General features: G+C 39.7%; 1 protein-coding gene across 1 annotated transcript; it reads right to left on the bottom strand.

Moving 5' to 3' along the window:
- Window positions 1–1,510: 1,510 nt before the first annotated feature.
- Window positions 1,511–3,824, bottom strand: LOC129718551 (activating signal cointegrator 1). The gene is made up of 5 exons (XM_055669429.1): window positions 3,662–3,824; window positions 3,478–3,590; window positions 2,565–3,421; window positions 2,018–2,507; window positions 1,511–1,965 (listed from the first exon to the last, which is right to left on the bottom strand). Exons 1-5 carry the CDS (start codon window positions 3,727–3,729, stop codon window positions 1,889–1,891), a joined length of 1,605 nt encoding a protein of 534 aa, XP_055525404.1. The 5' UTR covers window positions 3,730–3,824; the 3' UTR covers window positions 1,511–1,888.
- Between the last annotated feature and the right edge of the window lie 12,017 nt (window positions 3,825–15,841).

Genomic DNA, 15,841 nt, shown 5'->3' on the forward strand with positions numbered 1-15,841 from the left:
TTGCATTTTCCATTCTAAAGAGCTCAAAGCGGCTCAAACCATAGGTTTCATGACTTCAAATGGTAGGTTTTTTATGCCTAACAACTTGGCCGAAGACATCAAAGAGCTAGGGTGTCCCAAAAAAATACTGGAGCTGTTCAAAATTGAGTATGTCGAAATTTATGTTGCAAATCATTTTTTCTGCCAACACTGCCAGTGTACCGGCGTCAGTCAGATTTCCATCAGAAGTAACCTCTGAAACACGTTGTAGATTCTATTTACGGCTAGAATATTGACCTGAATTTGTTTGCTTGGCCTATCTGAGTGTATAAACTCGTTACAACAGGCTACTTCTGATGGGAATCCTACTGACGTCGGTACATTGGTAATGTTGGCAGAAAACGAGATTTTCTGCATCTAAATCGACATACTCAACTTTGAACAGCTATAGCGCTTCTTAGGGACATTCTAGCTCTTCAATGTCTTCTGCAAAGCTGTTAGGCATCTAAAATACTATACTTTAACATAATGCAGTGCATTATTAGATCATTATTGAGCTCTCTATAAAGGTAAATGCAAAAAAGTAGGTTTTCCCATATAAACTTTCATACAAATTTGAAAAGCAATGCGCCAAGCGGAGACAAAACCAATCGACTGCCGGTAAGTTTAGGGTTGTTTTGGGCCCCAAAAGGAACCAAGAAAACTTGGTTCTGGAAATTCGATCATTTTTCCCCACCCTAAAGTACACGTTTAGTAAATAATACTCTACATTCAACAATACAACTTTGCAAATTAGCACATGGAACCCATGGAACCAACAGTAAAAAGTTTAACTACAGTCCATTCATAAAAGCATATAAAAGTCACACTGCCAGAAAAAAGTAAAAGTTTTAATTCATTTTATCTTATAAGTGACGAAGTATCATGTGGGACTGTAATGCATTCATGGGTATAGACAAGAAAAGAGCTTGCACTAATCTCCCTTAGCTCCCATCCGCCACCCGGGAGCACGCGTCCTTGGGCTGTCAAAACTCTCATACAATAGCTTTGTGGCTGCATCTCAGGATTCCGTAAAGCTATAAGAACCCGACATAGGGGCTCAACCTCCAAGCCCAGGGATTGGGAGTTATAAGCATAGCCGTGTGCAGGAAATTAAGCAGCTTTTTCTAGCGCAGAATCGAATGAAAAGCATGTTTGCCAATTGGGTTAGGACAGAGCGCTGAATCAAAGCTGACAGTACCCATTATGTATATCGGAACCTAACAACCAACAAAGATCCAGATGACATGCCTGGACGTGGAATGTATTTTTTCCACTATAAAACATTGGAATACAATACTCGGTTGATTGAAATGAGGTGGCAATTTCCACCTGATTCAGAAGCTGTGGTTTACGTGCATACGCGGGTTCAGTAACCCACGAAGATGTTAAAAAGAACTGCGGAACATGAGACGATCCGAGGACCGACTGCTGTGGAGTGTCCATGCACAGATAGACTCCTTTAATTTGGTTTCTATATTTGTTGGAAAATTATTTATATATTTATACATTTTTTCAATAGCTTCACATTTTTTCCATTGCGCACATTAACTTCTACACTCATAGGAATCCTTCATCGGATCCGCAAACGAATAAGTAAATTGATTACATATTCATGTTTCTTTTCGCTTTCGTTTTTTTTTCAAACCGTTTATTCTGATTGTCGGTTAAATCCACCTCCACCTAAACTACTAGAGATACTAGGTGACCTAAGAACCTGGTGACCACCACCTTCAGTGTGCCCAATGTCCCAGTCCTATGTTAAAAAGTGATTGCTATACCTTTCTAGGAGAAAGGCAAAATTCAAAAAACAAAACAATCGTTCGTGCCAAAAAAATTTTATTTTAAATACACAAATCTTCGAGTACCATTACTCTTCAGCTTTGAGCTTCGACAGTCTCTGTAGCGATTTTACTGCTGCCTGGTGAATCTTAGAATCTAGATTATCTGAAAATAGATAAACTTCAGAAGAAAACTTTCACTCTAAAACAAAACTTACAAATCTTATGTTGTCCCTTTACTGGGAACCGAATCGGCAGTTCCTGCGGATCGCTACACACAAACACAAACGGGCTTTCCGATTCGCCGTTTGGATACGCCTTCCGGTATTCTTCTTGTGGCAGAACGTCTTGAACGGAAACGCATCCCAGCAGACAACCGGAGGGATACTGTGTGGGAAATTCGATAGTTTCGTCATTGTACAGAGCACGATAGAATTGCTCCATCTGTTTAACCATTTCCATATCCACCGGTTTCACCGTAGAGGCAATCCACAGTCTACCACGATGCGGGGAGTACCAGGTGCGACCCTCGTGACGCTTGATGCCTGCAACCAGCAGTGTAGCCCAGGGCTGATGCATCGACAAGCACTTATGCATGTCAGACATCTCGAGGAACTCTTTGTCCTGCACCTTACTGTAGAATCCATCATATCCGCTGGGAGGTGCATTCCTATTGAATGACGTCATACCGGAGACGTGATTTAAAAACTAAAATCATAATTGTTATTGAATATTGTAATAAATCCTATCCATGTGACATCATACCGTAGGTGCTTCTCCAATGATTCCTGGATGGATATCGGCAGATTGATCCAAACTTACTTTCCCATTAGAAAAGCGACTCTTATTTTCTTTATTTTTATCCACCACCGATTCGGCAATCTTCTTCAACACTTCATCCTCGACGTCTATGGTCAGTTGCGGCTCTTCCACAATTTGTCTGCCAGCAAAATCCAACGTCACCTTGCGGCTCAATCGACTGGCATGCTTTCGCTCTCTCAATTCCGCTTCCAACCGTTCCAACTTTTTACGCTCGGCATCAGACAACCAGACGGAGTTGGCTTTAAAATAGTCACTCTCATCATCGATAACCGTCGTTCGTTTTTCGCTGTTCCGGTCATACTCCAGAAGTCGATTGCGGGTAGCCACCGCTTCTTCCCATCCCTTTGGTCGGTTTTGGTCCATTAGGGTACGCTTCAGGTTGTCACCCTTCTTGGAAGTGCTATCAATCAACCGTTGTTCCTCGTCAGTGCACACCAGACTGCCACAGAACAAACATGGTCCACTGCCCTCCTGTTCGCAAATAATTCGCCCACAGTGGAGACAATTATTTACCAATTTATGCTTCGAAGCCTGACAATCGCAAAGGTGTCGTCCCTTTAGGAGGACCACATTCGCGCGTCCCTCCTGGTCGTACAAGCTGACAAACTTTGTTTTCTTTTTCACTGCTCCCTGACTTGTCGAGCTGGTGCTGGAGCCAGTTGCAAGCGGCACTGGTGTCGGTTCGGGGGCGAGTTTTTGATGACGCTGCACCTGAGTTTGATCCGGTTTCTTATTTTGCAGCTGGGATTTGTTGTTCCCTTTTTGACCTTTGCCACCACGGCCATCTATGGGACTTTTGCCTATTTGAAAACGGTAAATATTATTTTATTTTGAATGTAATTTAATCATAACTTACGCAATCTTTGCTTGAACTCGTTCAGGAAACCCATATGTTTAGGATTGTTGAAATCGAGCAGAGTCTTGAAGTATTCGTCAATCTCTTGTGCTCCGCGGATGGTGAGTATGTAGCTATTTGGAACCGGGTAAATAGAATTGCACAATGTTTGGTAAGTTCGTATCTGGATAATAGACATGCTCACCCGATCATCTCATCCGGAACCTCGAAGCAGAGGTATTTCGAGAGACGTTCCTTCAACCAAGTGTCCATGTTTTGGTTTTATTTCTATGGAAATTTGGAAACTATTGGCCGTTTTAGTCTGAAATTAAACAGCGTCCGCAATTAACAAAGCACACACAAAAAATAATAAAACAGCTGACATTGACAGCTGCAGCAGGAGTGCGCACAGTTTGCGAACTCACCATCGATAGCGAGACAGTGTGTGGATGGAACTGAACTTTTTGTGAGGGCAGGTGCACACAAAAAATGTTACACGTCAGTTTGCGTGATGAACTGCAGAAAAGTGCCATATGAAATTTTCGTTTATTTCGTTTATTGTTTCTCGTCTTCGAATAAAAATCGTACAGACTAATTATAGCTTATTCTAATTTCTAATTCTATTTTTAAAAGCCGTTTTCGTCATACCCAGTTCATGGAGGTCACTGACATCGTTATATGCTTTCAGACACGCATTATATGCACTATCACGTCCGTAACTAGTTCTTCGGAAAGGTAAATTAATCGTGGGATAACTTCGGAGGGCTCGCGGGGGTACATTAAAATTGATGTGTCTTAACAGTTCAGGACAGTCAATAACATTTTCTATTATGTCGAAAATAAACGTTCTCTGCAGCTTGATTCGACGGGCTGCGAGAGTTTCTAAATTAAGAAGCATGCAACGCGCGGTGTAGTCAGGTAAATTCACCGGATCATTCCACGGTAGTTGGCGTAAAGCATACCGAATGAACTGCTTTTGTATCCGCTCTAATTTCACGGCGTGCGCTAGTTGGTATGGTGCCCAGACTTGAACTGCATACTCAAGGATGCTCCGAACCAATGCACAGAAGAGGGTTTTTAGAGTGTATACATCAGTGAAATGGTGCGACTGCCTTCGAATGAGTCCGAGCACTGCAAACGCTTTGGCTGCAATGATTGAGACATGATCATGAAATCGGAGTTTAGAGTCTATTGTGACTCCTAGATCGCGAACAGAAGTGACCCGCTCCAGGACGTTACCATCGATGTAATATGTATGGTTTACAGAGTCAGAGTGTCTTGTGAATGAGACAATTTTGCACTTCGCTGCGTTCATTTTCATGCCATTTTGTGAACACCATAGCGAAAGTTCGTTGATGTCGTCTTGCAAAGCCAGACAGTCCAGAGGTGCCGATACTACTCTATAGAATTTGAGGTCATCAGCAAACATCTGCTTCTGGGACTTCAGTCTAGTGCATATGTCGTTTACAAACAAGACAAATATAAGCGGACCCAGTACGCTTCCCTGTGGGACACCAGACGTGAGGACGAACTCTTTGGAACACACGGAGTTCACGCAGACTGAGGCTTTACGGGTAGTGAGGTATGAGTGTAGCCATTCGGTGATGTGCTCTGGAAACCCCATACGTTTAAGTTTTTCGATGGCATAATCGTGTGGTACAACATCAAAAGCCTTAGAGAAATCGACGTAGACAGCATCGACTTGTTTTCTGTTCTCAATTTCAGGAAATAGTGCGTTTGTATAACACATCAGGTTGGAGGTTGTGGACCTTTGTTGCACAAACCCGTGTTGGTATTCTGATATAAGCGGTCGTGCTACTCTATATAGCACGACATGAACTAGCGACTCGAATATCTTCGCAAGTGAGCATAGTATTGATATGCCACGATAATTGTTGACGTGGTGAATATTGCCAGTTTTGAGAATCGGTACAATGCGTGCGGTTTTCCAGACCGTTGGGAAGACCTTCGAAGAGAGCGATAAGTTGAAGAGGCCAGAAACAGGATGAGCCAGTGATGCTGCGCAATTTTTGAGAAGTAGAGGCGGAAGCCCGTCCGCTCCAGCGCCTTTTGTGGTGTCGACATTTTCCAGTGCTTTTCGAACCTCTCCAAACCTTATTTCTGGTAGACTTATGTCATACGAATTTACACTCTGGAAGCATTCGGGACGTATCGCAGGGGACGATGTACTATAGACCAGCGGTTTTCAACCGGGGGGGAATTCCCCCCTAGGGGGGAATTTGGCCGTTGCAGGGGGGGAATTGCGAGTGGAAAAATTTCACATGTAATGTGCTTTTGTGATTGACGATGGTGCGACATTTTTTTCAGTGTCCAATGAATTAGCTCGAAAAAAAACCCATGCAGCAGTTGCGAATTATTTTGCTCTACACGCTCACTCTGGGCTACTCAGCAGTTGAGTTGAATTTTAATCATTTTTTTCAGTTCGAAGATGTCAAATTATGAGTAGAATTAAATTGATCATGGCGGCAAATTTCCTCAAAATTGGGTAACTGGTGCTTGCGTGTTGTTTTTGTTATTTTTGTTTGCAATTAAAAGCAAACCGAAAACCAAGCAAACCGTCTGAAAAAAGGATGAAATAGAAATGTTTGAAATTAGTTGTTATCGGTAGGTGATTCATAATTTGAAATAATTGACTGCAACTAATGCCAATTTTTCTTTTTCACCAGGACTCGTTGGTTGGATATACGGCTAATAAATTCAAAGATCTCCGGTGTCCCAGCGAACAAAGGTAAATTTCTTGAAATAAGCCTGTTTTAAAATACAATTTATTAATAAGGCAAAATATAATAATATCGAGTCAATAATGATAATTTTTCCGAAATTCCCTCATTGAAGCTTAAAGTACTCATTTTTGAGTCGAAAATGAGTAACATTTACGCATCGCGCATCAGGTATAATATGGGTAATATTTACTCAATTTTTACAACATTCGGTGGTACTCAAAAATGAGTAAAACGACTTCTACTGAATTTTGAGTACATACGGTTTTAGCGAAACTGATTAGGTTTTGACTCAGTTTTGGGTTATCCAGAGTGAGCGTGTATAGGCATTCATACGTCAAATCTCGCCAAACATGTGAACATCGTCAACAAGCACATTTCTCGCCAAACATGTGAAAAGGGTACACCTTCACAAAAGATGCTGAATTGTATGCCCGTGTATTGATGTTCTCCTGTTCCTGCTTGAAATCTGATAAAAATTGAAGTTTAAAAAGTCTTATATTTTTTTATTACAACAACTTTTCTTTCATGGTGCCAATAGGGGGGAAAAGCTTGTGTAAATTATCAAAAGGGGGTGCATGAACTGAAGAAGGTTGAAAACCACTGCTATAGACACTTTGGAAGAAGTCGGAAAATAATTTAACAGCTTCATCAGCCGTATTTGAGGTTTTACTCGCATGTTGTAAACTGGACGGTATTCTAGGGCCAGCCTTAAGTGACTTTACATATTTCCAGAAAGAGGCCGGATTTTGCCTTAGGTTTTGTTGTAAATTTTGCAAATACGCCCTGTGAGTATCAGCAAGAAGATTCTTATACGTAGCTTCCATATTCCGAAGCACCCTACGGTTTTCTTGGGTTTTCGACTTGAAGAAGCTTTTTCTCATTTTACGAAGCATGTTTCTTGAGTGGCGAAGTTCGGGAGTCCACCAAGACCTGCGAGTTGATGCGTGGGGCGCACGACGTACAAGCGGAACATGTGTGTTGATTACCTCAAACAGTTTATCATAGAAAGTAGACATATCCAAATCGACGGATTCGTTAACCAGATGCTGTTGCCAGTCGATAGAGGCAAGAGCATTATTCAGCACATCAAAATCGCACCGCCTGAAATTTAGCTCCACTTCGGCTGGTCGATTCGCAGCATTTAACACATCGCAACGAGCATCGAGCAATACAACGAATGGTCTATGAAGACAATCAACTGGTAGCAGCGGGTGTGGGGGCTCGTCTACTTCGACTTCATCCGGCATGTTACTGAAGAGCAAGTCCAGCCAGCGCCCATTCACATTTGTGAGATTGTTCAATTGAACTAAACCACAGGCGAGTAGTGTTTCAGTAAGTACTATCTCTTGTTCAGACGATGCATTACTGGGCAAATAACCTTTCAGATCCGCGTCACATTGCCATCTTAGGTGTGGGAGGTTGTAGTCCCCTAGCACCATTATAACGTCAGTATAATATATATATATATATATATATATATATATATATATATATATATATATATATATATATATATATATATATATATATATATATATATATATATATATATATATATATATATATATATATATATATATATATATATATATATATATATATATATATATATATACGTTACACCACGACCGACCGGCCTAGGCGCACCCGGAGCCGAGACGTCAGCAAAAACCCAGCTGAGGCCCGTAGCAACAAGCGGAGGAACCAAACCAGCAACGAAACCATAAATTGACAATCGATGACGACTGCAGGATTCGATCGAACCACGCGGACAAAGGCTGCATCAGAATTGAACCACCGGAGGAACGACGAGTCAGTGGATTTAGTTTATTTAAGCTTTCTAGATTTAATTTTCAATTCAGTCTTGTGTGTAATTCAGTAGTGATCGGACATTAAAGTGTTAATCGTAGTAATAAAGTTTTTTTTAGCTCCCGCGATAAATCACGGCATAATTGGCGCAGTCTCAAGGCCAAGTGGTTAGACAAAGTGAACAGTGTTAACAGAGTGAATATCTAGTATCACAGTCACCGAGTTCTACAAAGAGGAACAGCCCACGTCTATGGCAGACAACTGATACACCCAGCAAGAACAACCCCTGAGTGAACATCAAGGACTTGCGAATATCAGAGGACCGATCCCGCCATTTGGAAACCTACCCCATCCATCCGTCACTTCACACTAAGACTCCAGGAGATGAAAGCAGTAATCTTCCTGTAAGTAACCACAATCATTTTTCTAAGATTAACACAAACAAAACCATACTAATTCAGAGGTGCGAGCCCCCACCAGCGGTAAGCGGACACCTGAAATATCACAAAGTGAAAAAACAAAACTAACAACTAACCGTGAAAGTGCAGTGTAAGTGAATACTGACAACAAATCTATACGCAATACAAGGCAAACGAAGTTAATTTATTATAATGGCCGAGCGCGACTTAATGATCTCACCAGATCTCGCAGCCCCAGAACTTTATGAAGAAGAGCCACAACCAGCTCCTCAACCAGCCCCACAACCGGCAATCACAATTGAGGGTTTACTTCAGCACATAAGAAGTTTAACCCAGAACCAAAATGAGTTGATTGAACAACTCAGAAATTTAAAAGAGAAGGCGGATGATCCTTTTATGCAATTCAGGACTCCAGACCCAATCAAAAATCTAACAACATTTAATGGAAATAAAAAAGAGACCCATGCATGGCTGGAAGACGCGGAAAATACTCTCGAACTTTTTAGAAGATACCGAGATGAACCAGTGTATAGCCAATTAGTCAGGGCAGTGAAAAATAAAATTACGGGCGAAGCCAAAGAGATTTTGATCGCTGCTGGCAACCCGAACAACTGGCTAGAAATCAAAGAGGTGATTTTGAATTCCTACGGGGATAGACGTGACCTTACGTCACACATCCAATCATTATTTTACATAACACAAAGGAAAAAGACAATTCCTGAGTATTATAATAAAATCAAAACCATCGACACCGCTATCAAATCGACAGCGGCGACGATGGAAGATTATCAGAATGCAACTAAGGCAATAAACAATTTAGTAAGCTTGATGACGCTTACTAGATTCATAGATGGCCTCACAGACGAATTGTCTATGCATGTGAGGAGCTATCGACCAAAAACATTGGAAGAAGCCTACGCTATAACAACGCAATACGCGAATGCCGCGTACAGGCAAAAATTTAACAAACATTCCAGTTCAACCTCTAACAATTCATTCAATTCAAAACCGTTTTCAAATTCCAACAACGGTAATCAGACGAATACAAAACCCAACTACACGAACAACAACAACAACAGCAACAACAAGCACGGTAACACGTTCAACGCGAAACCGAACGGATCAGGGAAATTTAAAACCCCTAGAGGTCCACCGGTGGACGACGACGTTTCAATGAAAACCGCAAAGTCCCGCACGGAGGTGAACAACCACGAAACCAAACCAAAACAAGAAAGCGAATTCAGCAAAAACTACGAGGATGAGTACGACACCTCTAATCAGCTGGAGGAATCAGCTATGAACTCGGAAGACGATGATTACTTCGTCGGCGAGGAATTAAATTTTCACGTGGTAGAAGAGCCACGTCGAAAAATATGAAAAGCGATAGCAATTTTGTACCTTATATAATAATTCAAACCTCGAAAGGTGAGATGAAATTTTTGATCGACACGGGAGCGAACAAAAATTATATTTCACCCGAGCACGTAAACATTGAAAATTGCAGAACTGAGAATGGAATCAGGGTAACGAATATAAGTGGAACACATTAAATAAACAAATCAGCTTCTTTTGATCCATTTCAGATCAAGAAGAAATTGAAATTTTATATTTTTAAATTCCACAAGTTTTTCGATGGATTAATAGGTTACGAGTCATTAAGAGACTTAAATGCTCGAATCGACATTCGTAATAATTCCTTGAAAATCGGACGAAAAACAATAAAAATGCAAAAAAAATTCCCTGAAGAGCAAGCAATTAACATAAATGAACAAGAATTTCAGTACATCGCACTGAAAACCAAAAAGAACGATGATTTCATAATAGCGAATGAAAAGAAATACAATTCATTCACTATTTTACCTGGTATCTACAGAAGCAGCAATAATAAAGCTTTTGTAGCGATTCAAAATTTCTCAAAATCTTCACAAGAAATAAATTCGAGTGAAATCGAAATGGATGAGGATCCGTTCGATTTAACCGAATTGCCAAAGCAAATAAACATGACAAACTATACCTTTCGTGACGACCACATGAATAGGGAAGAAAAACAAGCCCTCGAAACGGTGATCGATCAATACAGAGATGTTTTATACGTGGAGTCCGACAAACTGTCATTCACACACAAAATAAGACATAAAATTCGAACGGTAGATAGTATCCCAGTCCATACGAAATCATATAAATATCCCTACGTTTATGAAAGCGAAGTACAAAAGCAAGTTAAAAAGATGCTAAACGATGGAATTATAAGAGAATCAATCTCACCATACACCTCACCCGTATGGATAGTCCCGAAAAAGGCAGATGCATCTGGTCACAAGAAATTTCGTTTAGTGATCGACTACAGAAAGCTAAATGAAAAAACTATCAACGACAAGTACCCCATACCCGAGATTACCGACATCTTGGATAAACTGGGAAGGGCTACATATTTCTCAACTATTGATTTAGTTTCTGGCTTCCACCAGATCCAGCTGGCAGAAGAAGACACAGAGAAAACAGCATTTTCTGTGAACGGAGGAAAGTACGAGTTTACTCGCATGCCATTTGGGTTGAAAAACGCCCCGGCAACTTTTCAAAGGGTAATGGACTGTATACTAAGGGATTTAATTGGAGTATGTTGTTTCGTCTATATGGACGATATAATCATATTTTCCAGTTCACTTCAGGAACACAAGAAAAATTTAGCACAAGTTCTAAAAAGACTTAAAGAAGCTAGACTAAAAATTCAGCTAGACAAGTGCGAATTTTTTAAAAAAGAAACGCAGTTTCTAGGTCATACTGTCTCTGAAGATGGAGTAAGACCAAACAGTGACAAAATAAAAATCATAAAAAAATGGCCAATCCCTAAAACAGAAAAAGAAGTTCGTCAATTCTTAGGAACGCTAGGCTATTATAGGAGATTTATAAAAGACTTCGCTAAAATAGTGAAACCGTTGACAGCACTTCTTAGAAAAGACGCGGAGTTTGAGATAACACCCGAAATAAACGCATGCTTCGAAAAGTGTAAACAAATTCTAACGCTAGATCCTGTGTTAATTTACCCCGATTTCAGCAAGGAATTTATTCTTACTACCGATGCAAGCGATTATGCAATAGGAGCAGTACTGTCGCAAGGGCCCGCAGGCAATGACAGACCCATAGCATACGCAACGCGAACTTTAAGTAAAACAGAGGAACGATACTCAACAACGAAAAAGGAATTTTTGGCAATCGTTTGGGCGGTCAAACATTTCAGACCGTATCTATACGGACGGAAATTCAAAATGTTTACAGATCACCAACCACTTACCTTCTCTATGACTAATGCAAATCACCGAATCATAAGAGGTAAACTGGCTTTAGAAGAATTTGACTACGAACTAATCTATAAACCAGGGAAACAAAACGTCGTCGCAGACGCGTTGTCTCGGATAAACCTAAAAAAACATAATCAATTAAACGCACATTCACAATCATCGATGTCTTTAAACGTGGAACCCTCCGAACGAGAAGAGGAACTTTCAGATGATGAAAGTGACGACATGACAGTACACTCAGCGGATACAAGCGATGATTACTTTATTCCGTGCACTGAGAGACCAATCAACACATTCAGGACCCAAATTATTTTTAAAATCGGAAAAATAGAGATTACGGCATATGAACAGATCTTTCCCAAATTTCACAGGCACATAATAGTCAAACAAAGTTATACGGAAGAAGAAATAGTAGAAATATTAAAGCGGACTCTTAACCCCAGAGGTTCAAGTTGCCTCAAAATCCCAATCTCTTTAGTTCAATTAGTTCAAGAAACTTACCGGAAACATTTTTCAACTAATAGCCCCTACAAAGTTTTTATTTCAGAAACCCTTCTAGAGGACATACGCCTAGATGAACAACAGGATGAAATTGTGAGGGAAACTCATAATCGTGGCCACAGAGGAATCAAAGAAAATAAGAACCAGATAATGCAAAAATATTTCTTCCCACAACTTGATCGAAAGATTAAAATTTTGATAGATTCCTGTGATATCTGCAAAAAAGCCAAATATGACAGGAAGCCACCGAATTTGATAAGAAAAAGCATTTTCGGCAATAACCCTTTCGATCGAGTCCACATTGACATATTCTTTATAAAAGGTCAAAAGTGGCTCACCATAGTCGATTCGTTTTCCAAATTTGCAAATGCCATACCTTTGGAAACTAGAACAATAGTGGACGTAAAAAATGCTATTACAGAACACATTAGACAATTTGGCAGACCGAAGACTATTGTGAGTGACCAGGAACCTTCTTTCAGGTCTATTGATTTCATCGGATTCCTTAACGACCTAGGAGTCGAGTTACATTTCGCGAGTAGTTCAAATTCAAACGGTTTTGTAGAACGGTTTCATTCTACCCTAATCGAAATTTATCGAACAAACAAAATTAAATTCAACGATTTGTCTACAAGAGATCAAATTAATATCGCCGTCGATATTTATAACAACAGTTTTCATACCGCTATAAAAAATTTACCGCGTAATTTGGTATTCAATCATTCGGGCTCGACAAACATGGAAGAAATTTCGGAAAAATTTAAAAGCTTGCAATCAGCGGCTAAAATCGAACTGGATAAAAGGAAAGCTAAATATGAACAACAAAATAAAGATAACGAACAACCTGAACAATACAACCCAGGCGATGGTAAATACATTAAAATTTCCCAACGAATAACTAAAGACGTAAACCCTTACAAAATAACTACCATAAAAGAGAATAACGATCTTACATTTAAAGACATCAATGACGTAAAAATACACAAAAACAGAATAAAAAAATTATCGTTTAAATCAATAACTTAACTCTCGTTACAGATTAACTTACATCATCCTAATACACGGCACAAAATTTAAAGAAATATCATATAATAATGGCATAATTGCCATAAAACTAAAACAAGTTAGGATAAGAATAGGGTTTGAGAGAGTTATACACAAAATCAATATTAAATCCATTGCAAACAACATTGACTACATAGAAAAAACGACAGAAAACCTGAAAATAATAGATCATCTCAGAAGGACCCTTGATTACAAAATCCAATACGCAAGAGGAAAATTGTTGAGTTTATATCCCCGCAGAAATAGAAGAGCATTAGTTAACGCTTTAGGATCAGTAATTAAACTTATTGCAGGCAATCCAGATAACGATGATATGGAAATTATAAATCATAATTTAGAAACGTTAGAAAAGCAGGGAAACTTACTCTCTCAATCTTTATCAAGGCAAATAATTATAAACGAAAGAATTCAGAATAAACTGAATAATATTACAGATATTCTCAAGAAAATAAACAAACAAATTGTAGACCAAAATAATAACTCACTTACGACCAATACGGACTTGGAATACATTAATCTTATTATGAACCTTGACATGTCAATTCAAATTCTCACTAGCGTAGAAGAACAAATCGAATTTGCAAAGCTAAACATTTTGAATAGAAACTTATTTTCATTAGATGATAAATTGTACATTTATAACAGACTTAAAGCACAAAAATTGAATCTGGATTACTTAGATCAAATATTCCAATACAGCTCAGGAAGCGTAATTGTAAATGGCGACGAAATCCTAATTTTGGCGAAAATACCCATCCTAGAAGACAACGAGTTCGACCTGATCAACATCCAGACGCTCAACTTAAACAACACACGAATCAGTACAGACATCAAGCTGGTGGCAAAGCACAGAGACATTATCTATAAACAAGAGCACATTTGTGACATCTGCGAAGCAACAACTCTTATCGAAGACGACTGTATCAACAACCTTTTGAATCATTTGACACCAAAATGTGTCCTAAAACCCGTCAGGCAACATATCAGAATACAAGAAATCAAAAAAGGGATCATACTATTGGATACGAATCAACAAGTATTGATTTCCGACTCATGTAATAACTCGAGATTAGTCAACACCCCGACTATTGTCGAAACAGACAATTGTACGATTAAGGTGATGAATCTCACATTTAATGGTCAAAAGCATCTAACAGACCACGAAGAATACCTCATACCAATCTATGGAAGGAAATTCATTCAACTCAACTACTCGGAAGAGCGGAATGAGATCACCCACATCAAACTGGAACATTTAAACAGTCTTCAAGAGATAAAGTTGGACCTGCATCGCTCGAAGAGGACAACAACCATCGGAGGAGGAATTCTCCTCACACTAACCTTTTTCTGCTCTTTTGCAATTTATATCGTCAACAGAAGAACCAAATCTAAGGAAGATACCATCCTAAAAATCCATAAGCATGCTGAAACCACCACGGAACCTAAAGGAACCATTGGAAAAGGAGAACCCGCAACCTTACCGAGGCTCGTCCTTTTCGAAAAATCGTCCGAGGACGGACGACAATCTAAGGGGGGAGACGTTACACCACGACCGACCGGCCTAGGCGCACCCGGAGCCGAGACGTCAGCAAAAACCCAGCTGAGGCCCGTAGCAACAAGCGGAGGAACCAAACCAGCAACGAAACCATAAATTGACAATCGATGACGACTGCAGGATTCGATCGAACCACGCGGACAAAGGCTGCATCAGAATTGAACCACCGGAGGAACGACGAGTCAGCGGATTTAGTTTATTTAAGCTTTCTAGATTTAATTTTCAATTCAGTCTTGTGTGTAATTCAGTAGTGATCGGACATTAAAGTGTTAATCGTAGTAATAAAGTTTTTTTTAGCTCCCGCGATAAATCACGGCATAATTTATATATATATATATGGGTTGAATTTTACCCGTTAATGGGTTTATAAATAAAAATGGGTTGAATTTTACCCGTTAATGGGTTTTTGACGCGCACCGTGTAGAAACCAAACAAAGTAAGCAGTCGTAAACTAGATGTGCTGCAGAGGGGATTTACTGCTGTCAAAATTCATATATGTGTGCGTTATCGCAGATCAACTCTGGTCCATGAAGTTTGTTGGTCCATGACGTTTAAAAGATTACCTGTGTGTCGAGGAAAGTTCATGATTTTCAGCTAATTGCAGGCTGCTGCCACCAAATTTCACTACGCAACGCAGTATGAATAAAAGTTTTCCGCGATTTCTAGAGTTTTGTTAAAAAAGAACGTTACAATTCTACTGAATTATACTCCAATCAAAACGACAAAAACCCAGAGGGAATCTATCTGTCAAATATCGTGTAACCGTGACCAGCATATTTGGCAACAAGGCGTCCGGTTGTTTTGGTTTTTGTCGTTTTGATTAGAGTAAAATTCAGTAGAATTATAACGTTCTTTTTTAACAAAACTAGAAATCGCGGAAAACTTTTATTCATACTGCGTTGCGTAGTGAAATTTGGTGGCAGCAGCCTGCAATTAGCTGAAAATCATGAACCTTCCTCGACACACAGGAAATCTTTTAAACGTCATGGACCA

This window comes from Wyeomyia smithii, chromosome 1 (assembly GCF_029784165.1).
Source record: "Wyeomyia smithii strain HCP4-BCI-WySm-NY-G18 chromosome 1, ASM2978416v1, whole genome shotgun sequence".
In the NCBI taxonomy this organism is placed as follows: Eukaryota; Metazoa; Arthropoda; class Insecta; order Diptera; family Culicidae; genus Wyeomyia; species Wyeomyia smithii.

What these genes read in the sequence shown, in the direction of transcription:
- LOC129718551 (XM_055669429.1), bottom strand. Translation starts at nt 3,729, where the DNA reads ATGGACACTTGGTTGAAGGAACGTCTCTCGAAATACCTCTGCTTCGAG. An exon ending in TCATTGGAGAAGCACCTACG is followed by an intron (nt 2,508 to 2,564) that starts GTATGATGTCAC and finishes TTATGATTTTAG; the next exon opens with TTTTTAAATCACGTCTCCGG. An exon ending in AAAGGGACAACATAAGATTT is followed by an intron (nt 1,966 to 2,017) that starts GTAAGTTTTGTT and finishes ATCTATTTTCAG; the next exon opens with ATAATCTAGATTCTAAGATT.